Below are 24,551 nucleotides of genomic sequence, written 5' to 3'. Positions count from 1 at the left end.
CCAGGTCCTTTTCTGCTGTGCAGCTTTCCAGCCACTCCTCCCCCAGCCTGTAATGCTGCAGGGGGTTGTTGTGGCCCAAGTGCAGGACCTGGCACTTGGTCTTGTTGAATTTCATACAGTTGACCTAAGCCCATCGATCCAGTCTGTCCAGAACCCTCTGTAAAGCCTTCTGACCTTCAGGCAGGTCAGCACTACCTCCCAACTTGGTGTCATCTGCGAACTTGCTGAGGGTGCACTCAATTCCCTCATCCAGATCACTGATAAAGATTTGAAGAGAACAGGCCCCAATATTGAGCCCTAGGGGAACACCGCTGGTGACCAGCCACCAGCTGTATTTAACTCCATTCACCACCACTCTCTGAGCCCATCCATCCAGCCAGTTTTTGATCCAGTGAAGTGTACACCCATTCAGGCCACAGGCAGTCTGCACCCATTGCCTCTGGTCTTTGTATACATGGAAGATCCTCCCTGAGCCTTCTTTTTTCCAGGTTGAACAGTACCAGCTGTCTCAGCCTTTCCTCATTGGAGAGATGGTTCAGTCCATCATCTTTGTGGCCCTTTACTGGTCTCTATCCAGTATGTCCATGTCTTTCTTGTACTGAGGAGCCAACAGCTGAACCCAGTAACCCCGATATGTCCTCACCAGTGCTGAGTAGAGGAGAAGGATCACCTCCCTCAACCTGCTGGCCAACATACAGGAGTTCATCTTCTGATGACATCCCCAATGTGATGGAGAAATTGGCAGAAACTGGCCCTACGCCATCTGGCAGTAAGTTAGTTTGCATTAAAAGTAGTTTACTGATGTACAGGCCAGTAAGAAATTGGCATCTTGAGGAAATTTTAATTTCTGGGGAAAATTCCTCTGAAGAAAGCCCAGTTTAGGAGATGCCTCTTCCTTTGATCTTCCTGAAGCTAGAGAGTTACATATAGCTGTGGTCCTCTCACCTCAACCCTGCACTTTAAAAGAATGACTGAGATGATAGAGATTATGGGGGCAAGTCCATGTTGCTCTTGGCACCACTGAGATCTATTTGATAGGCCAGTTCCCTAAGTCCTCTTCTCAGAAGAACCATGCTGAATAACATGTGTTAAGAAAAACACTTGCACCAAAAACTCTTCAACACTTGCACCAATACTACCTGGTCTGACTACTTCTCTTTGCGGGTCTGGCAGACGAAATACATAGTAGACATATGACGCCAGGAGGCAGTTCCTCCCATGCTGGTCTTTGTTCAGGTCTTTGCTGTTGTGAAGGCTGTTCACTATTGCAACCACAGATTCAAAGGCGAACTGTGAGAAGTTGGCTGTGAAACAAAGGCAAGAATTAGTCTAGTACTGAAGAATATCATATAATTAGGTGGGGACATTCTTAGCACCACCAACAACTAATCCTACATGCTTTAATTCAGTCCTTAACAAATTCAGAGCTCTAGAGACCAATTGCTATACCTGACCAGACCCAAGGTCTCTGTACTCCAACAACCATTCTCCAGTACACCCACTGACTTTCAACCCAATCACTGCTACTCTACCACTTAGTGCTACATAAAATCAGATCGTATTATTTAATTACCATTTCTAGCAGCCTTCATGCATTTCCTATAAAATACATACTTGAAGAACACTAAGACTTTTTATTCTCCAGCTGACAAACAAATACAAGCTAGCAGGCTTTCCCACAAATATTACAGTGGGTGACAAGTATTGATTACCAAAATGAGAGAGAAAATAAACTACACCACTTCTCCAAGTACGCCTTCCCTCAGAAATTAACATACAGGATAGGCAACCAGCAGCCTCAGTAATAGAAAAATCTGTGTGCATTACTATACTGTCTCTCCTTTTGTGCTTACCCAATTCTGTCTAAAGATACTGAGGCAGAGTATATGGTGCTGTCAGAAATGTCAGCTGTAGAATAAGTGATTTTGCTGGTGTTTTCCTTGCAAAACTACTGAATTCCAAACCAAGCTAAACTTCAACCCACTTTCTAATCTATATTTCCATATAAGTAACCTACTACAATTTAACATACCTCCCAACCAGAGACTGAGAGCCTTTTATGTAGGGGTAAAAGGAGAGAAGGCAGGAACTCTGCTAAACCTGATTAAATCGAGCAGTGAAATTGAGTCTTGAGATGCACAACTCTTTCAGGGGTAGACTAAATACTAAATCTGAGACCAGATATTTAGCAATCATGTTCCCCACATTTCTAGGTTGCTTGCACTAGCACTCCAAGACCATTCACCAGTAAATACCTGTCTGGCCAGCTATGACCATGGGCTGTACAGCTAGCTGGAAAAGTTTATCTAGTACCAAATGTAAAAACAAGACAAGGGGTTCAAGGCGTGAAGAATTCAAACAGATAATGCTGAGTTTCAATTCATGTTCCAGTGTAGCCTCTGTAATCTTCTGGTCCATTAGTCGAATGGGGAATGTCACTTGACTTTCCAGAGAATGGCACAGAGTGAAGAACTTCTCCAAGTGATTGTCCTGTAACACAGTGCACTCATTGTTAACCAAGGTGATATAGTTCAGGCTGCTGCTAGCTAAGCAAAGCCTGATTTTCCCACCTGACGGGATGAGAGAAACTATTTTTACCCTTCTGGCTTGCAGCGGTGGCTAGCCCTAGAGATCAATTTGTAAAACAGCTGTCACGGCCTTTTGTTTGTTTCTTTTCATCTGGCTCATATTCAGACCCTGGTTAGATCAGATTGAAAGTAGAAAAGTTGAAGCTCTCACTAAATGATTGTTTCACTTCATGAAAATACTGTTCCTTTTCTGATAAAACTTCATGATAGAACTCCGCGACATCATAGTTCTATAGTTCTCCTGCCACCCACATCTAAGTTCCAGCTGCATACAAGTTATGTGCCTTATGAGCAAGCCCTACTTGTCTTTAAAAAGCATGCTGCAAAGGGGTGATGGACCTGCTTCAGACACAGAGCCCCCAGATGTTAGGGCATAGCTACTAGGGTTAACTAGAATGGGATGATAGGTAGGAGACACTGTAAAGTAGCAGAAGCAAAACAAAGCTGCTCTGCCTGAAAGCAGTATTCTAATAAGATGGACAAAACTCCAATTTCCTATCACATTTAAATGACCAGAATCAGAGAGTTCTCATGCAGCACTAAGCTTGTGTCCTGACACCACATGGCATTGATGGGTGAGCTGCCTACAGCATTCCAGCAGGAAAACCTGTCCCCAGAGGTGAGGAGGTGCTATGTCTCTGCAGATGTGGACACATTGTCAGAACTAACCTTGCAGAATAGAAGATGCAGGTTGCAAAAACCAGCACTGTGCCCTGTCAGTATCTTTCAAATGCACCCTCTCAACCTAGCTGAGCAGACATCAGGCTCCCTATTGCTTGATGTGACTTGCTGCTGAGACTGCTCATTTGTTTACTTATACTGACAGATTTCATTTCACCAAAGCATTTCATTCACTGAGGATATCAGGTTATTTCTACAGCTATTAGCTGTTCTTAAACTTGTGTAGGCTTAAATATCTCAATTTCATAAACTTCGTAAGTTGGCCTGGACATCCTAGTTCTCTCCAAAATAAAACTACAACTGTGTCTTTTTTCTAATGCATTACCTGAGTGTGAACAGATGAAACAGCATGCACTTCAACATCGAAAACACCCTTGTGTCCTTCAACCCACTTAATAGGTGGTGTCTGAGATGGAACTTTCTGTGACGGAAAAGGAATAAAGGAATCATTATCTTCATTTTAACGATCAAATGGAAAGTCTCTTTACACGGGGTTCTGTAGGGTATTTGTGCTATTTCCTTAATTTTAGACATGTAAATTCAGTGCCATACAGAGCACCACAGCTAGGCACCTTCTTGTTCTCATAGGCTACATGGAGAGAAGATGATGTATTGAACAGGAAAATTCGGAGCACTTCAGCTGGATGCCTAGCACAGACACAGTGGATATACATCTTCTGATGAGATATTTTTAATGTTAGAAGTCCCCAGTTAAAGCACTGCCAAAGGCATTCCATGGTGATGCTGTGCAGTTTTAATCCTGTGGACAGTTTCTGACTTGTCATATTTACCCAGAAGGCACAGTTTTCTGCTACAGTAGCAGCACCTGATTCCATTTCTCCTCCCTCTCCCACACATCCACAAAAAAATGAGCAAGTAATCACACGGAAGAAAGCAAATTATTGACTTGACACCCTCTAAACAATTATACCCCTGATTAGATAATTTACAAGTATTTGCTTGGATAAATAACTTTAAAAAACATGCTATAAAATAATAACACCAGTGACAAACCAACATTTTTTTCCAGAGCTTTCCCCTTTTGAAGTACAGAAAGAAGGTATTGTTTACAAGCAGACAGCAACATTAGTTTGTTAAACACTTATGCTGCTCTTCTACCTTTGGAAAATATAATCTTTTCATAATTTTCTTTGTTACCTCAGGAGAGTGAATTGAATAGTGGGAAGGCAGCTTATCCAATGCAACAGGAAGACAATAATGTCCAGTTTGAAGACGATCATTTAATAGAATTGGCAGCCACTGAAACAAATACACAGCAATATTCATGACGATATATTAGGGCTATTTATCTAACTTGTTCTGTACATCTCAACAACAAATGAGATATTGACCCAAGCTTCTCTGCCCTAACCCATTCAACAGCAATTTCTTTGCATTTTAAATTCACTGATAGCTACTGTAGAAAAATGTACAAGACCGCTTTACAAACCATCCCTTTTGAAGAAAACACAGAGCTTTTTATGTGTGAGGTATATATTTTTAATAAATCTTACCAGAAATATTTAGGAGAGAACATATTTTATTTAAAAAATAACCTTGCTTGAATAGACTGATCCTTTGCTTTGAAGCAAATCAACAGTTAAAATTTTGCTAAGGATAAGTTGGATATCTTGTGGTTACCATGAGGATTAAGGACAGAATGACTCATCATAACTCTGTATTGATATTTGGACTCTCAAATTTTCTCCCATTCAAGTCTGAAAGAGGCTGTGCATTTGAGTATCACAGGGCAGAAACATTTTTGTTTTAGGTGAACAGAAGCTTGAAAATTAAGTAAGTCCTCCCCTATGTCAAGTCCTGCTCCTGAACTACAAATTAATTTGCTTCTTACCAATCCCATTGCTATTAGTGGGACTATATCTGTCCATAAAAGGAAGCCCATTTGAAAGGATCCTCAGTACTGGAATCAAAAACAAGTATAAACTTCATGGCAGAAACACAAGGAAAGCGTTTGTCTGGCCCCCAGCTCAATTGCTGACCATGGCACTAGGACATTTTCAGATCTGAAGTGCTATCATCACCCATGTTTCCTCTTCTGTTAAATATCTGCAGTTAAAAATACTGCTTGATAAAGAAAACGGTCAAAGAGATTACGCTACAGTATATATTTCTTAAGCTAAAATGTGCTTGTCTCAACATGAAGGTAATGAATGTAAGAGAACTGCATTTTGCCTTCTAGACTCTTCCTTGTTTTTTAATTTTTATGTGGGTTAAAAGACACTTTAGAACATAAATGATATGCCACATAAAACCTAACTGAAAAGATGATATTAGTTGTTTCTTCATGTATGAACATTTTAGATAACAGTAAATAATTGTAATTGCATATTGTTTAGGTTTTGGGTTTGGTTTTTTTTTAGCAATAAATAGAGTCTAACGGAATTAGGCAATGTGCTGCTATAAAGCATTGCTGTTGCAAATATTTAGGTGCATACTTAACTCCAGTTGCATCAGGTGAATTCATCAACTTCAAAGACACTTGAAAATTTAAAGTTACAGTATGAGGATGTGACATAGCACAGATTTGCATCTGGTTTCTATTAACATTAAGACCTTCTACTGTTTTTGATGTATTACCCTAACCAGAAAGACCAGATATGACAAAATTGTTGACAAGCAGAGATTGTTTGCATGGGATGTAGATCCATATATATATATATACACACACACAAATACACATTCTTATATATCACATGGAACTTACTGAGTACCCAAGGAGAGTTTCCACAGATGCTCCTTGCTTTGGCTGGCAGCTGATGTGATAGAATGTGAACAATAGATGGTGCTTCTCTGTGAGTTTTGCTGGCAGCTTAATTTTCACTTCTTCATAAAAGTCAGGGGACCTGTTTAAAAAAAAAGGCAAGTTCATTTCCAGTGGAAGTATGAGACTGAGCAGAAGGCAAATTTGCTAGTAGGCTTTTCCATGCTATGGTTATATAAATTGTATAAATCCTGAAAACAACCTCAGAGTTAACCGAAGTACAGATATATACAGCTATATATATGAACTAGATACAGCTTTGAATCAGGAAGAGCATAGACTATTAGCTGGAATATTTCATCTTTTAACCATCTCTGTAAAAACCTTCAATCTTGATTTTGGGTTCCAGCATATTTATTGTGTAAATCCTAAATCCTGAGACCATCAATGAGAATAATAATGTCCCTTTGGCTCTTTAGGATCTCTGAATTCATCAAAGTGAATGCTGTTACAAAGTTGTGGTGCTGCTTCCTGCTCCTTAATCTTCAGATTAGGAGTATTCTCAACTAATCTCTACAAACAAGAAAAGCAATGGTCACTTACACAATGGTCACTTATGCAAATGCATGTAGCAAAACAAATTAGAGATGACAAATCCTCATAAAATGTGAATAAAACGGATTAGCACCAGCATTTTTTGATGAGCTATATAGGCTAAGAATCATGTAAAGAGATCATAATTAATACTTCTCAAATCATACAAACAGTAGCAATACTCACTTATTGTGGTATGTGATAGCTGTGTATATTTCTTGCACGAATTCTGGACCTGAAGATTTCCCAAAAATTACCTACATCAAGAATAAAAGAAAGTAACAGCAGTCAGGTCTAACTCATTTAATTGTCATAATCTTGTATAAAATTTAAAACAGTATATGAAGGATGAAAATGACTCTTAAATTGTATCTTAGCACATTGACACAAATACCTTATTACCAAGCAACTTCCATTCATGGTAAAAATATTCATGGTAAAAACATCCATGATAGAACAGCAGAAAAATTGAGCAGAGGTCATTTCCAGGACCACTGACTACCTCACATCATGTTCTCCAGTCATGCACTCAAAACTTACGGATCGCAGGAATAAAGTTATGGTAAGCCTCTTATACACTGTCACACTGCTTTTACTAGATGCTAAAAAGTTAAATTAAAAGTCTTTTTAGAAGTTTGTTTTACAGTTGTAGCCTGCTTGTTTAGGGTGAGATCCACCTCACGTTGTGTTAGAGGTCCAAAGTTGCTTTACAATCAATGAAGAGAAACAGGCATTTTTGGTGCTTGATTTGCTTCCTGCATTTCGGACACAGCCTCATGGTAAGGTCCTGGAACCCAGGAACTTAAAAGGGAGCCATGGGAGATGAGCTTAGACAAGGATAACTGTACACTACAAGTCCATATATATTGAGATTAAGCTCTCTCACAATGAAAAGGGATGCCAGATGAACTACGTCTGTCCTAAATATTTCTCAAAACATAATTGCAATATAGGCAGGGTTTAAGGAAACCAATAAAGCAGTACTGTGTAAAAGACTGTGTTACTTTCACAGGGCACAGCTCCAGCTCTGTAAGAAACATGGCTTGGGAAAACACTGTGCTGATGCTCTCATTCCAATTCCAGAGACCATGTGGAGTAAAGCTGGATGTACATACTGTGGTGACAGCCTTGATAAAGGCTGGTCGGGTGTCAGTCCTTGCTCCAACACATGGTTGGATTAAAGATCCTCAAAATAATATTTACACTCATTTTTTCCTCTACTAAGGAAAACTGTAGATTTTTTTTACTATGTAAAATCACAGAAGATTCTATCCTGATGTCATTCTCAAACAGCCAATTACTCTTCTTGAAAATTTCCAAAAAAATTCAGGCTGAAGCAGGTGTCTAGGTTAAAACACTTCAAAGTGAACATCTGAAGCTTTGTAAAGCTTAGGAGAGAAGCTTATAATGAGAAATGTTGAATAAGTTGAAGATAGAGAGTGCTGCCTGCTCTGCTAGTAGCGCACATGTCTGCCCTAATACACAGCGTGTTTTGAATGTGGAAAACTCTACCTACGCCGCATGATTGTGCACCCATTCCCATTCAGGCAATGAAGATCCCAACCTCCCAGTACTACACCCGAGTACTTGTGTACACATAGTACATATGGAGGAGCCACACTGGCAGATAGACTACACCATTCTTAAAAGGTCTCTGAAGCTCTGTGAATTTTACCACTAGAGTTTCCAACATAGCATTGATTTAATATGAAGTAACTCTTCTGAAAATAAGGTAGGAAGACTTAGATAAGAAGGAGTAGTATGCCTCTGCTCCACTTGAGTGACAAGCCTTCCTTGTTGCAGGTAAGGACTACAGCTCTGCTTTCTGATGAGAATGACAAGCTTCGCAAGCTCTCTGGTGTTAGGCTTCCTAAGGCCTCACTGGAACTGTGGTAATGGGATGTGAACAATGAGTTATCTCTTCAGAGGTTCCTCATGACTTCATGTAAGCAAAAGCCTGCGAAGAAATCTCAGCGTTTATTACCGGCATTGCACAGGATGGGTCTTCACCAGACATAAATTGGATCTTGATGGTAATGTTTCTTGCAGAAGCCAATCGGTTAGCAAAGTTCAGCCTCTGAGGGTAAACATAGAGGAGATTTCTGGAAGAAAGAAAAGAAAGAATAAAACATGTAAATGGCAAGCAATTGCATTTCAAAATGAAGTGCACAAACTAGCAGCTTGATTCCTCTCCCTGAGCTGCAATTCCACCTAGACAGAGAAAGCTGTGACAGGACTCAATTTCAAAGGTTCACAAGGAAAATGTAAGTTGCTGGTGTGACACATAGAACATCCTATGTCTAATGTTTCTTATACAGTAAGCTATGTCTTTGAGAAGGCAGCCTCCCTAGGTCTTGGGGTTTTTTTTGTTTTTGAGGTGTTTGTTTTTTTTTTTTTTTTAATATGTAGTTCCCAGTTACAAATGATTGAATAGCTTTGCTTGATGAAATGAAAGCAGCTCCCTCCTCAGCTGTCAAGAATAAGATTTTAGAAGGGGTGAGGAATCACTCAGAGGTAATGAAAACAAGTAAACCAGCAAATAAAACCAACAACTGAAGTTCGTACATTCTTAGCTCATAGAAACAAAATGGCATAGATTCAAATAGATTATGCAAATCAAAAAGCAGTACTAATGAACTTGATGAAATACAAAGAAGGAATTTTGAACTATAATTGTAAAAACTGACATTTTCGATAATGAATATTAATAATGCTTTAAAATACAGCATACTATGCTGTTCACTAGCTTCTGCACATGGACAGATCACTAAATTAAAAAAACACCTATAATTTCTCTTGGAAATTCGGCAGTATACATGGTCATCTAAGTTCAAAACCCAACAACTCTGGTAAGAGAGTCAAAATGCTAACAGAAAGCTTTTTCTCCAGTGAAGTCTATGGCAAGCCTGAGATTTCAGCTACACCAGGATTACACACATGTTGGCATCACGATTATGTCTATTTAATGTCTCATTTTCCCAGTGTGGTATAGGATTGTCACTATTTGTCCTCTGAGTGTAAGGAATAAGACCAGTGTTGATGGAAGCATGCTGGCTTCCAATCAGAAACAATGAAAACTACTCATGGGCTTTCATGCTTTCTTTTTGTCTGTGACAGTCAGAAGGTATACACAAAATTGCCTTGTCCTTATCACAGGTATCTCCACAGCACCTTTGTCAGCTGAAAATGTGGAGGAGCTTTGGAGAATGTTGCCATTAAGTCAAACACTCCATCTTCCATTTGTTGTATCCCAAGACCTGGAAAACTGTAGCTGATTCTCCTCATTGTCCTTTGTCACCATGTGACAACACTCTTCAACTACAGAGACCAAGCTACTTTGCTAACCCACACATGCCACATGGGCCATGGCATGCCTTAGCAAACAAAGTAATGGGTAACTTGCCTTTCCTTTTGTCCATAATAGTACTCCTGCCTGCCTCACTAATGCACTTTCTTCCTTATCTTCTTAGATGCAATTTCTGCTCTGCCAAATTCTCTCCAAGATGGTGTTAGAAAAAGCTAAGTGAAGGAGAGAAATATATTGGTAACCTCCACTGAATTATGCTTGGGGGAATGACATATGAAATGAAGGATATTATCAATATCACATCTGCTGGAGGTGAAGAAATACATGTAGGGGAGGCTGCATAATCCAGTCACTGCTTCATTAATCTGCAGCCCAGCAGAAGATGTCACAAATCCATATAATGACCCTGAGCACAGGATTTTACATTTAGATGAGACTTGAGATGAAAGATATGTAAAATCACAGAGCTCTCTGCTGACTACACAACCAAGGAAGCATTATTCTTGCAAGTACTGTACTGAAGAGCTAAAGCTCATGCCATTTATGCTCAAGCAGTTTTAGAGATGTTCCTTACATGTGTATTAAACCCACCAGCACTGTGGAAGAACAGAGGCAAATGCTGACTCTGGATATCCTGCAAATACAAAAGTCATGACTGATCTTCTGAAGCAATAAGGCAGGGAGATGGTCAAAACAGGTTCCTTCAAACAGGCATGAACTGTAGACACATTGCTGACCACTGTCTAAGTGCTACGGCCTGCCAGCACCCCCATCCTCCAAAAGACTGAGAGGAGGCCGTGACAAGGAGCACTTCAACACGGCAGTTGGCGGTGGTGTCAGGGTAACACACAGTGCTGTCTTTTAAATAATAGGACAGTTAGCATGCCCATAAAGATGTGGTGAGCTCCAGGAGGCATCATGTCTCCCTTTAGGAGAGATGTGACACATCAGAAAAACATGTCATAGCATTTATTTTTGGTCAGTGTGAATAAATTTCTACCATCACTCCCCCCACAGAGAGTGCAGGGCTCTACCTCCAGATACAGCCAGACACGCTTACCAAAAGCAAAAACCTATCAGAAGGGGTCTACAAAAGCCATGGCAGAGCATCCAACTTCACTGAGACTACAGTCCCACATGACAGCAGAGTCCTGGGTGAGGCACAGATCCAGACAGCTTCTCTAGGTCGGAGACGGACCCAGCTACGGGATGGTATGATAAGAGGCTATTTCAGAATCAATTACTCGCTGGTCCACCTCGCCTGACCTGAGACCATGCAGCAATTCTCATTTGAATTTGGTAACCTTCCAGCACTTTCACGGGACTTAGTAGTAACAATTTTATCACTTCCCATGGCCAAAGCAATGCAGATTAATCTTCTGCCAAAACGAAATCTACGCAGAGTTTCAAGTCTGTGACCTTTCTCATTGAATATTCCTGTTCGTAATTATTGGTTATGTCTATGTGAGACATAATAAAATCCTTCTCCTTGCTAAATTACACATGTGAGGTGTCAAGAAGCGCATCTCAAACTTCTAATGGGATATTCATTGATGACTGAAACGAGAATGCCATACACAGCAAAATCCAATATATGTATAAATAGACACTACTGATGTAGTGACAACAAATGTTCTATAGGCAAATGGTGAACACTGCCATTTAATAGTTATGGTGCTGGAAACAAAACCTGATACACCCATTAGTTACAAATGTCAATCTTTGTTGATTCTGCTACACTTTCTTCAGGATGGACAGGGAATCTTAAAAAAAGAATAAAGTGGTTGAAAATTATAATGCAAATCACAAACAGTTTACCGAATATGGAATCTTGTGTCAGTTATCCACTGACTAGAACAAATGGCACAATGACAGGACTTCAACATGTTGCATTCAAGAGGATGTCCATGTGTCATATATTCTGTATCTTAGTATGAATAGTTGGATAATAGTAGAATTGTTTTTCTCATTGTTGCTAGGATTACAAACCATCTAAAGAGTCAGTGCTCAGATCCTCATTAAATTGATCATCATGTTATTCTGTCCATTAGCATTGGTGTGAAAACCTTTATAAATTTTTTTATTAAAGTTTTAGTCAACAGAAAAAAAAGTAAGTTGCCCACAGAACGGAGTGGAAGGCTGACTCAAAACATCAGATTTCTGCTGATTCACATAACAAATTTTTGACATTAAAATACATATTTCTAAATTTAAATGTGACCTAGGGGTTAAAGTCAAGTCAGACTAAATTTTTAATAGATTCTTCTCCAGGACTCATAGCTATTCATGATACATCACTGAACCAAACAACCATTACTTCAAGCATCAAATATTGCAAACAAGTAATCAACCACAGAACGTGTTTGAAAACCAAGATCAAAGGCAAATAACTGAGATTTTGTGAATCAAAAAAACCACCAACAAAGTACTTTCTTACCTATCATATAGATTTTCTAGTGTGCAAACAAAAGGAACTTTTTGACCCACTTTTTGCCTACTTTATATAATCTTTTTCAGAAGTTACTCTTAAAACAGCTTTAAACTTTGCAAATATGAAAATCAAAGGGGTTATTTCACCTTCTAAATGGCTCTGTCCTCCATGCTTTGCAGTCCTCTACCAAACTAAACCCACTGTTTCATTGATCAGACCCTCAATTCCCCTGTCGATTGCAGGAGTAAAAATCCTGAGTGGCAGTGTTACTAAAATGGATAAAATGAGCGGATACCCACCAGGTATCAACTATTGCGTAAAATAGCATACCATATCTCCCCAAAATTTCGGTAACGTGCTCCTCTGCAGTTACATGTGTTAGATAATACAAGGCAATATTTCATATTTACCAGCATCTTCTTGTTGCTGTGGACACTATGCACTTTTAAAATTTCAGTTGAAGATACTTCAAAATCCTAGTGAATGACACAGGTTTCAGCATCATGCAAGATCTACTCAGCAAGAAGTCAACATGTGGAACCTGGATTTGTTTTAATTGTTTCATTGTTGCATTTATACACTTCCCTATCCCGACCTGGGAGGCTGGAAGCTATACTGATGAATACATTGCTCTTGAGTGATACTTCTTCTCTAAACTGAACTCCTTAAAGTAACCATTTATCAAGCAAGAGGGAAAAAAAAATCCGGTGCAAATACTGATACCCTCTCTCTAAGTGCCCCGCAGACTTAAGCTAAAAAAGTCACCTCTTCTTACCAAAAGAGAAGCCACCTGCTACTACCAGTAACCCATGACTATTAACAGTTCTTGGATAAAGTTACTGGAGCATTTTCATTCCACTGAAAAGTACACAAATGGCTTGAAGGAGAAAGCATAATGTCCTATGGTTAGCAAAAAGATCTGCTGGCTTGGAAAGGATTGTTTTGGTTCTAAGAGTCCTGGCTAGGAGCTCTTTACAAAATGACAATGTTCAACAACCTACTGCCTAACCAGGGGCAGCATCAGTGATCAGAATAGCTTCATTTTTCTTAAGACATTAATGCAAGACCAAAGCATAAGCCACTGCTTTCTGAAGTGAAGTTGCAGCAAAACCAAATCAGTGAAGAATATGCTTTCATTCAAAACCATCTGGAAAGTTAAGTCTCTCACACTACTTATGTCTTCTGTGTTTTCAGTCGTAGCTTCTTTCTTGAGCAGAAGGTGAGGATTCAGTGTTGCTGAATGAATGTTCAGCAGTGTTGCTGAATAGTGACTGCTAATGATAACGATTAATGAGAAGTCCAGTTTTTCCGGGAAGCCATTGTGCTAGATAATGAAATGCTTTTATCTCTACATCCCAGAGAAGAAGCAATAGTGATACTCCTTACAAGGCAGGCAAAATAAAGTGGGGAAAAATGACATCAAATCTGGGGAAATAAACCACAACAAAAATGCCCAGCATTTTTTGAGCATAGTATATAAACATTAATCTAAACCTTCCAACATCCCTGCGTGGTAGGTATCTTGCCATGGGTGTGAATGTGCAGTTGGAGAATACGAGACAAAATCAATAACCCAAGTGTTTGCAGAAAGACAGTGGTAGAATTCAAACTGGATTTAAGAACTGTCATTCAGTCCCACATTCCTTATACTTTAGAAAGTTGCTTGAACTGGGCTATATACATGTTGATTTCAGTCTTTAATTCCTACAGGTCTCTGGAAGATTCAGTTTAGCTTCTTGTAAAAGAAAAGAGCACTACCTTATTTGGTATACATTATAAATTATTTGCATTTACTTCCTCTTGTTTTAAAAGCTTCCCTTAACAAGATTTTCTTGTTGATAGTGCTCTTTTATATATTTATTTTTCTTTTCCCCCACACAGTAGGCCAAAGAACAAACTTATTCTGAAGCTGAAGAACTATGCCATCAAAAATACAACATCAAATCTGCTTGGAAAGAAAACGCAATATTTATCAGTATATGATAGCTTTTAAATAGTATAAAACTACTCAGCAGAATGTGAAAGCAGCTAATGATTTTCATAAAGAGAGCTAGCAGCTATTCAAGACACCAAATAATTGTCAAGATTTTTTAAAATGCAGCTGTTGTATTTTGAATTACGCTTGCTCAAATGTCTGCTGAAAAGAGAGATTTCAAGAATCTAACATATGATGTCAAATCACAATTAACTGAAATATTTTGAAGAACCCAAAGCCCCCCTCTAATTACACCACTTGCATTTAGTTATTTTTAAAGGAATGATTATACATTTCCTTAAAGGCTTTCCTTTCGTCTGAAAGTTTAGACAAATCCATATTTTATTCCAAGTCTCTGCTTAATGATGATGCTGATATCACCATGCCATGGTGGTATGTTTTCCTCTATGCCTGTAATACCTAATTAATGAAGTATCTTGTGAGGAGTCAAGTGCAATACCTCGTGTGCAAGCACTGTGACAAAGAAACTGGCTATGGGAGAGGGGCATGAACTTCAGATCCCATGGGCAGAGAGGCAGGAAGGCATAGATAATGCTGTGACGGGAATAACTGATCATTATACACCAACGGCCTTTCCCTGCTCAAAACTAGTCAGGGATGGGGTAGAATGATTACCACCAAAGCAGAAGGCTTCCAGCTCACACTGCAGACCACTGCAAGTCTGAGCACAGTGCCAAGTGGTTCACAATTAAATGAAAAAAAACAGCAAAGGAAAGGTTTTTTCCTCCCTTCCCTCTGAAGCATGGAAGCTTTAGGCACCAAGCATTAGGCACTTCCCCTGTCAAAGACAGGACTTTCTATGCATGGTTGAGTTACTGCTGAAGTGATGGGACAAATTCCTCTTCCTCAGCACCAACTTCACAGTGGCAGCAAGCAGCATTGTTTTCATTTATATTTAACGAGAAGATAAAATTATAAACCAATTTTAAATTAAATGATTCTTCCTATTGAAAATGGAAGGGTATTGAAAGAAATAAATCTTTGAATGTTTTGACATTGTCAGGGAACTATTTTTATTAAAGAAATGTAGGTACACAACAAAAAGAAGTGCTCAATTTCACTGTGCACAAAGAAAGTGGGCCAGCTGCTCTCTCTGGCATAAATCAGAAATAGCATCATTTAAAAGGACGGCTTACACTGGTATAAATACTAGCAAAAGTTCAAAGACTACACAGAAGACTCTGATTCTCCTATCGTGAAGAAAAAAAAGCTATTATTTAAGATAAAAAAAAGACTTTTTTGCTCTGAAATGTCTTACATTGGCCAAAAAATTCCACCCAAGAAAAGAAAATGTCACATTTATTTTAAATATTCAAAAGTAAAAGTGTAGCTAGATGTTTCATTAGTATTTATCTGAACATGTAGGGGTATTATCATTATGCCATTGAGAGCTCACCAGCCTGTATTTTTCTAAGTTTTCTTTTATTTGTTATCCAAATACATTTCTATATGTAACCCTCTCCTACCTTCACTGTAATGCTGATAGAAAACAGGTAATTATTTTACGATATTTTTTCATAATTTAGTATCTAAATCTATAGCACTGGTAAAAAAAAAAATGGATTGCAGACTTATAATCAAACATTAGGAAATACTAAATGACCTGTAACATGCCAGCAGGCTGCGACACTCAGTTACGACTAAATGGTAGCACGTTGCTCAAGACAGGGTGGTTTTACTTTTCAGATCACAGGAAAGAGAATAAACCAACATGAAATACTTAATATCTGGCTTTATTCAAATTCAGAGTTACTTTGCATAGGTTAGTTTAACCTCAGGCTCAAAACAGTATTCACTCTGCAGGGAACTAAGCAAGGAGAACTGCAGGACAGTTAAATTAAGCAAAGCGTAGAGAGGCCCTACAGAGGGATCTGGACAGGCTGGATCGATGGGCTGAGGCCAATGGTATGAGATTCAATAAGGCCAAGTGCTGGGTCCTGCACTTGGGTTACAACAAACCCCTGCATCATTACAGGCTTGGGGAAGAGTGGCTGGAAAACTGCCTGGTGGAAAAGGACCTGGAGGTGTTGGTGGACAGCCGGCTGGATACGAGCCAGCAGTGTGCCCAGGTGGCCAAGGTAGCCAACAGCATCCTGGCTTGTATCAGCACCAGCTCACATCATCTGAGCATCAGTTTGTACCAGTGTGGCCAGCAGGAGTAAAGAAGTGATTGCTCCCTGTACCTAGCACTGGCAAGGCTGCCCCTTGAATACCGTGTTCAGTGTTGGGCCCCTCACTACGAGAAAGACATTGAGGTGCTGGAGTGTGTCCCAAGAAGGGCAACAAAGCTGGTGAAGGGTCTAGAGAACAAGTCCTGTATGTGGAGGGGCTTAGGGAACTGGAGTTCTTTAGTCTGGAGTAAAGGAGGATAAGGGGAGACAGTATTGCTCTCTACGGATACCTGAAAGGAGGTTGAGTCTGTTCTCCCAAGAAACAAGAGATAGAACAAGAGGAAATGGCCTCACACTGTGTCAGGGGAGGTTTATGTTGGATATTAGGAAAAAATTCTTTCCAGAAAGTGTTGTGAAGCACTGGAGCAGGCTGCCTGGGGAAGTGGTGGAGTAACCATCCCTGATGGTATTTAAAGCACATGTAGTTGGGGTGCTTAGGGACATGGATTAGCAGTGGCACCTTGGCAGTGTTATGTTTATGGTTGGACTCAATGATCTTAAAGGTATTTTCCAATCTAAATGATCTATGATTCCATATCACATTGGCCTACATTCCCTAACTACACTTTTGATTATCAAGTGGAGCACTGGCATGATTGTGTGGCAAAAGTGTCTCAGCTTGTGGGAGAAGTTGCTCCTTTCAATATCACTGTGCAAACACAACTGTTACTTCCCCAACTCCACCAAGTTCCAGATTCTGCTGTTTCATAATGTTTGTGAAGCTGCCTCATCTGACTTTCTGGGGCACTATTACTGGAGTCCATTAACACTTTCAGCCAGCAAACATGTTCATTGTCACTAGGCAGTCAAAACATCATCTAGCATTTCTGCATCTTTTTCACCATTTCCCCAGTGTATTTAACTTTAGGGTTAGACTAATTGTCTTAAGGGTTTTATGTGGGTATTAACTGATCGAGTTTCCAGTTTACAGCATAACACCAGGCATGTCAACTGTGTCATCACCATTGATTCACTAATTAAGGTAAAGATTAATTAATTATTTAATTAAAGAGTACTTAATTCTTTATAGAATACCAGTTACTATGGAGAGATTATTACCAGTAAGTCTGGTACTTTGTTACCACAACTTAGGGTACAAATCAAAACAGAGCCCAAAAAGCCTGAAGAGATTAAGCATGCTGGGTGTGAACTCTTGCTCAAAGAGTGTAACTGTTGAGCTACAGCAAGTGTTTCTTCTGATGTGTACGGGTGTACATATTCAGACACCTGAAGCATCAGCAACAGAGAGATAGAGTGGAGACACCCCAACTTGCTTCAGGAGATGAACAAATTAACTTTCAGCGTGGTGGCTTTGATATTCATGATACTTGGCTGCAGAAGTTTTACCTCAGTGAGAACTAAAGAGAGAGTATTTTGTGTAGACTGTCCTCCTAAATCAGCAACACAGTGGTTGGTAATGATTTTCAGTTTCAAAAGCAGACCTTTAGACACTATGAGGCTGCACACTGGAGTTGTCACATGCTGCTCCTTACTGGGGCCAGACAATGAATAGAAAAGTTAAAATTTTGTCTTATTTTTTCATAAAAGAAGGCATAGTTATTTAAGTTCATTTACATTCACACTTTTGATTGCAAAAAACTACTTTCCCTATAGAAATGTTTCCATAAACTTCCTAAAAACTGGGAAGAAAAAAAAAAGAAGATATACTCACTTCTATCTTTGATACAGAGAGAAGACAGAAGTGCTGCGATGCATTTTAGCATTCTGGTGTCCAGAGTGCAAAGAACCTGCCTTCAGGAGTTTGAATACTATAGATTCACATCACAGCCCAGGAATAACTCCTTCAAAACTTCTAACGAGGCTCTGTCAAAACTAGCTTATTCATTTCCCTTCTGACACCACATTGCAAGTTGTTATTGTAAGATAAGGTGTCACTTCTCTTTTTGCTTTCCTTAAAAGCTGAGACCCAAATCCAGGTGTCACAAACAGCACCATTGGCTCCCCAGTTTCCCCTGAAGGTGTAGAGCATCTCCCCAGGATAAATCAGTCTCCAGTGTTACAGTTCTGAGTTGTATTGAATCACAAGTCTTGCTCTTCCCTTCTCCTCTCCTGGATGGGGTCAGGTGAGTAGATGGGGGCACTGGCTCTTTGCTAATCTCTGCTGCAAGAAGTGAATAAACTTTACATCTCTTTGTTAAACTTTTTCGTTCTGTGATTCCTGACTGACAGTCATATCTCTGCCACTAATGCAATTCAGTACCTAGCTACTCCTTTATGGATCAGAAAAGTCGCTAGAATAGCTTTAATTGCTATGGTATGAAGAATTTCACTTCACTTCCATGCCTTCACCAACACAATGGTCACATGAAAGCTAGCAGTTCTGTATCTATAATACTGTGATGCACCTATTGTGAATTATTGCTAGTTAGCTATTACCAATTTCACTGATCACTAGCACTACTATGCTGCAGAAGCATGCTGATGCACATTATTTTGATACTCATTTCCTTTGGAGACTCAGATGTGCCAGATTACTAAGAAATTACAGCAATTGCTCAGCTGCATGCTGCTGAACACTGTGCTCTCCCTGAAACAACCAGAACAGAACAGATTTAAGAAAAGAAACAATACAGCCTAGAGTCCTTTTTCATGGTGAAAAAGTACACAGAGCAACATATTACTTCATCAGATGCTCAGATGACTCAAACTAACAACACAAACCACCCGTTACAAACATTTACCAAAACTGTTAAAAATTCTAGAAGGATCTACTGGGAAAAAACCACAGAGGAGGAAAATTATACATATATGTCAAGCCAATGAGAGCTGTTAGGGTTTTCCTTGGACATTTTAGAAAAATTTTCAAAGGACAGCATAATTAGATTAATAAACACACTATAAAACATACTGCAGTCATTTCAGCTTGTAATGGCTAGTAAGATTAGATCACCAGCCTAATGCATACTCTCTGACATTTTCTAAAAATATTTTTAGTTTCTATTTCTGAAAAAAAGAACAAACCTAAACCACAATTATTTTAAAAAATTAATCTTAAAATATTAAAAAGTGTATGTTATTTCTTACCTATAAATGGTATGAGGAACATACACTTCTCTCACCGGGAATTCCAAAATCTCTTTGTGAGGACGATTACGGTTTTCTGGAAACGGTTTCACTGGAAGTAATTCTGGTGTCAGACAATAACCAAGGTTTTCTGGAGCTGGAGAAATCTCCAGTTTAAGTGTTCCTTTAAAAAAACCAAACAAAAAACCCCCCTCAGCAGAGATATAAAAAATAACCAATGTATAATAAAACAAAAATAAAAACAATACATGAGGTTACATAGGAACAGTAGTGCAGAAATAAGAACCAGATCCTTAGCTTGAAGGCTGCATGAGAATGAAAGCACAGCTGCAGAAAGCTACACAGGATACTCACATCCCTACACATCAGGCCGGTATATATCTCTATGTATCTACCCTGTACAATTCCAAAGAAACAGGAGAGAAAGAAGGAATATTTTATGCTGGGTTGACATTCTAGTATCTTTCATACAAAAATAATATAAAATTTGTCTAGGAGACAAAAGATGAAAGGACTGCTGACTAAAATATCCCTCTCTCCCATTCCCCTCCTCTCCCCTCCCCATCCACCATCCCCAACTCAGATTCTGCTCTGATTAATTTTTGCCAAAGCAGAAACCACCCATCAGGAAAGTCAGGCTTGCTGTGATGAGTAGTTAAACAATTAATACTGATAAAATTTATGCAAGTATAACTAGACTTTCAATTTAAATTCTCTGTTGTGATAAGCGAAAACCATTTGGGAAACTTAGGCTTATCATTTCTGTCAACTGGCTAAAAAGCCAAACAAGCTTTGCACTCAGTTTATGTTTTTTAAGGTTCCTCTACAATCCAGAAGAGCTTCAGCTGTCACGTATGTAAAAACAAAAAATAAGCTGGTTAAGTTCTCAAAAGCAGCCAAACACTATCTCTGCTTCTCCATGTTGTTAACTAACACTGACCCAAATACCCAAATAAGACAAAATATGAACACGCTTTAATCTCCTTCTTAATATATGACCCATTTACAAACACAGCAGGAAGATAGCAAGGATCTTAGATATTTGCTTCAAAGAACTGTCTTCAAACAGTTTGAATAGTAACAAAAGACACCTAGTAGATACTCTGTAAGTTAGGGAGGAAAGCAAATAATTTTAGAATATCAAGTAAACCTACATCTCCATACTCTCTCACACACAAAAAACCCCCCTCAAAAGCATTGTGCTCAGTTAGACATTGGGAACCCAGGAAGTTCCACAACAGCACATACTATAGACTGAAAACCCAAGGTAATTATATTTTGAAATTGGAATTTACAGAACAATTTAGAGAATAAAAGTACATATAACATTTTCCTTCCAAAAATAATTATGTACCTGGTAAAACCTTAATTCTTCTCTGCAACGAAGACGATCTTTTGAAATCAGCTAAAAATTTGAACAGATCTTCATCACTGAGCCTGTCTCCTTCCTACCAGAAGAAAGGCAAAAATCAGTACCTTTATACCAATACTTCATAACACTGAGAAAAGTTTCCAAGTGAACCATGTCCTCAGGGTATTCAAGGCCAGGGGGTTACTGCCTACTTGACAGCAGTTGTCCTCTGTACCCACACATACATCACTGGTAACTTTTCCCAACGCTGTTCATATTACATAGATGAAAAACCTCTTAGGCAATCAGAAATAGTGCCCAGTACCTGCTTAAAGAAGGTGTTGAAGGTCAGAGAGTTTGTTTTGAAGTTTGGGCAGCTGTCCTCCGAGCTTAGACTTCTCTCAGAAAGTCTCCTTGCCTGTAGCAGTGTTGCCTTCTTGTCACTAATGCATCCTTTCCCTTCAAAGGAAAATTAAATGAAACATCAACATGCTTTGTGTCGCTTCAGTACAAAGACTATCAGATCGCTCTAGAAATCCATAACTTACCAGCAACATTAGAGGACAGAGAGAGTACCTAAAACATTCCACTGCTTTTATTTCAGAGTATGTGAAATTGCGGAATGCTGGGACACACCTAATGGAGTGACATTTTTTCTGCTGTAGATTTTAATCCAGATTTTTAGTTCATGGGTTATAAAGCACATTGATCAATCTGTTGACCAATGGTCCTGTATACTCTAGAAACTATGATAAACTCCAGATGGCAAAGGGAATTTTTCTTCTACACATCCAATGTTCGATGAAAATGTACCCTAAACCATGGAAGAATACTGAGCATACATAAAAATAAATATGCAGAGATGAAACAGTCAGCATGTTAAGTTTTGTTTGTAGGGCTGAAAAGGAAGGCCAAGAAGACCGTGACTGAATCTGTTGTTCACTCTTGATGCCACAGTGAATGACATTGTTTCCAATGCACAGTCCTATGGAAAAGTAGTTTTGCATTATTTAGAAAAGTTAGAAAATTACCATTCAAACCTTCGGCCTCGGGTATTTCTCGTTCAAGTGTTGAAATGTTGAAGATATTACTTAGGCTTATGGGAATCCAGGCAAATGGCATTCTGTATTTTCCCAAACGCTGACAAAAGGATTCAGCTTGGGTTTTCAGTTTTTCGATCTTTTCTTTTGACTAAGACAAAGAAAATAATGACTGTTTAAATCAGTTATTTGAATGCTGCTGTAGGTAAAAAATGGAAATTACGTGTTTACAGTTCAGTAATTAATTTGCATTCTTATCTCTCGTGCTTTCTTGCAACATCACTGTCAGAATAACAGTTATTTTGATCTGTACATTCACTTCTCATCTCTTTTCAATGAGTTCATTTTCGTTATAGGAAAGGAGAAAGCACATCTTTTTGTATTGACACTGAGGCCAAGCATGAACGATCGCCATGAAATGTTAGCAGTTTCTACTTCCTTCATCAGACACAGAAAAAATATTCTGCTGAAGGCAGTATTCTAAAGATGGGAGACGTATGGAAGTCCAGTAAACACTGGACAGTCAGTCTGCCCCAGGGAGGTAAATGACCATGAGTTCCTCGACCAGAGCTTGTGTTATCTATGGAGGACAGCACTGAACTGGCCACACACGATACACTGTTTGCCCGTCCAAATCAGTAACATCTCTGAGGTGCAAATATTTCTGCTAACTCCACATTGTACTGTCATCTCCTTTGCTCACCCCTAACTGCTTTGTGATTCAATTTTTTTTAATATTGATTTCCAAAGGGATCAGTAATGAAAGTGCACCTTGCCTGCTTGTGCCTTCATCTTGTCGGTCATAGACACCATACTACTTGCACCATGGCTGCACCAACTGGCTTCCTCCCCAGTGTTCTTGGGAGTCGGTCCTATTTCAAAGGTCTGTTCTTTCTCTCTTTTTTGTCTTGTGAATGCATTTTTTGATCTAACACTGTTTATAGTTATTTACTTACCTTGCCAGCTTCGCTTTCTTTAAGAACCATGTAGGGTTCTGCACAGTCTCCAATTTCTCCTTGCTGAAGAACTTTTTCTATCTATAAAAAGCAGTAAAAGAAGACACTTATAAAGAAAAACATATCACCCAAACAGTGACATGCTGCTTCTCCAGAAATATGAAAGAGCCTGCCTAAAAGCGCAGTATAAATTTGTCTTAAAATTGTCTTTATGGAGTAACTGATACTAAACCTTTGCCTAGCTTTCCATCTGGTTAGAAAGCAGAAAATACATACGTGATAACACTGTCAATCAGGTATTACCACATGCTCACTGAAGTCAGGAAAATTAACACATTCCAAATGAAGTGGTTCAGGCTAACTCAGTTTCAAAATTAAATAAACAAAATTATGCAAAGGGCACTAAACTAAAGCCAAAAGACCTCCACAGGATGTAATTAATTTTTTAAAAAATTGCTTATTTCACTTTACTTTAAAATGTCCTTAGGTAAAAATAGGAAATTCTAAATACTTAGTAGAACTAGAACACAGGGTATCAGTATAACTTCTTAGCTTGGGAGTGAGATATATGAGTGAACACTAGCACATGTGCTATTAAAAATTACCAGAATCCGTCTCAGCTACAGGAAACTCGTGTTTGTCAGATCCACAAACTCAGACAACAGGCATAGCCACGAGCAGGAAGAACAGTGTTGAAGTAGCACTGTAACATACCTTTATCACTAGGTATATATCCGATGAGGGATAAGTGACAGAAAACACTGCTGATCTTGCCTGAGTAGACAAGTCAATGGAGGGTGTATGAGAACGTAAGAATCCTCTTAATGAATCAGGGTTGAGGTCACAATGAAAATTTTCTGAGATCTTGAAAAGAAAAAGAATTTAAATGTATCGCAAAGCAAAAATACACCAAATTTTCTTTCCAAGTAGGTTACAAGTAGTAACTGGAACTACATAATAAATGATTGCAAGCATGTGACTTCGACTGAATAAAAAAGAACCCTGGATCAGACTGCACGGGTTTTGTAAGTTTTCCTGAGTTATCACTCCAGAGAGAAAAAACCCAAGCAAACTCCATGAAAATACTGTATGCACACTTACCTTTTTTCTTTCTTTTATATCATAGAGAGCTATACACGCAAACAAAGGTTCAATCTCTATATCAAACCTGTTAAGGAAAGACACACAGGACACTGCTTAATACTGAACTCTAAAGACTGTGTATAATAAAAAAAATTAATGGGCTGTATTGTGACTGACACTTCCACTACAAAGTAAGGAGAAGTATTTAGTTCCAAACCTCAGCTCTCTCAAAGTTTGCAGGATTTTTTTAGTAGTGCATTTTATTAGATTATTTCAAGAGGAAAAGAGGGGAAGTAAACTGCACACAGTTTTTCTAAATTTTTCTAAATTTTTCTAAATTATTTTCTAAATTCATCAGAAAGGCATTCTCCAATATGGTTAAAAATGTTCACACCTGTCTTGAATTTTTTTTCCATTTATCGAGTCCACTAGCGTATACAGAGACCAGTCTAGTTTGTTGGATATATACATTTTGGGCTCATTCCCAACTCCTTTTCACCCTGACAAGTTAAAAACTCCTGTAATGATGGATAGAAATAGTCTTCTGTTACACTAAGAAGAAACAAGCAAGCAAATAAACACCTGC

General features: G+C 38.8%; 1 protein-coding gene across 1 annotated transcript in view; it reads right to left on the bottom strand.

Moving 5' to 3' along the window:
- DOCK8 (dedicator of cytokinesis 8) overlaps positions 1-24,551 on the bottom strand; it is a 72,098-nt gene that overhangs the window by 36,427 nt on the left and 11,120 nt on the right. Inside the window, exons 7-20 of the mRNA XM_010140531.1 lie at positions 23,984-24,050; positions 23,597-23,746; positions 22,883-22,963; positions 21,918-22,077; positions 21,212-21,345; positions 20,890-20,983; positions 19,536-19,698; positions 8,570-8,687; positions 6,772-6,842; positions 5,995-6,133; positions 4,428-4,529; positions 3,595-3,690; positions 2,256-2,490; positions 1,137-1,304 (exon numbers count right to left, since the gene is read on the bottom strand). Coding sequence (XP_010138833.1) covers positions 1,137-1,304; positions 2,256-2,490; positions 3,595-3,690; positions 4,428-4,529; positions 5,995-6,133; positions 6,772-6,842; positions 8,570-8,687; positions 19,536-19,698; positions 20,890-20,983; positions 21,212-21,345; positions 21,918-22,077; positions 22,883-22,963; positions 23,597-23,746; positions 23,984-24,050 — 1,778 coding nt within the window. The remainder of the gene's footprint in view (positions 1-1,136; positions 1,305-2,255; positions 2,491-3,594; positions 3,691-4,427; positions 4,530-5,994; positions 6,134-6,771; positions 6,843-8,569; positions 8,688-19,535; positions 19,699-20,889; positions 20,984-21,211; positions 21,346-21,917; positions 22,078-22,882; positions 22,964-23,596; positions 23,747-23,983; positions 24,051-24,551) is intronic.

Source organism: Buceros rhinoceros, unplaced genomic scaffold (assembly GCF_000710305.1).
Source record: "Buceros rhinoceros silvestris isolate BGI_N320 unplaced genomic scaffold, ASM71030v1 scaffold347, whole genome shotgun sequence".
Lineage (NCBI taxonomy): Eukaryota > Metazoa > Chordata > Aves > Bucerotiformes > Bucerotidae > Buceros > Buceros rhinoceros.
This window is presented reverse-complemented; position numbering and strand designations above follow the sequence as displayed.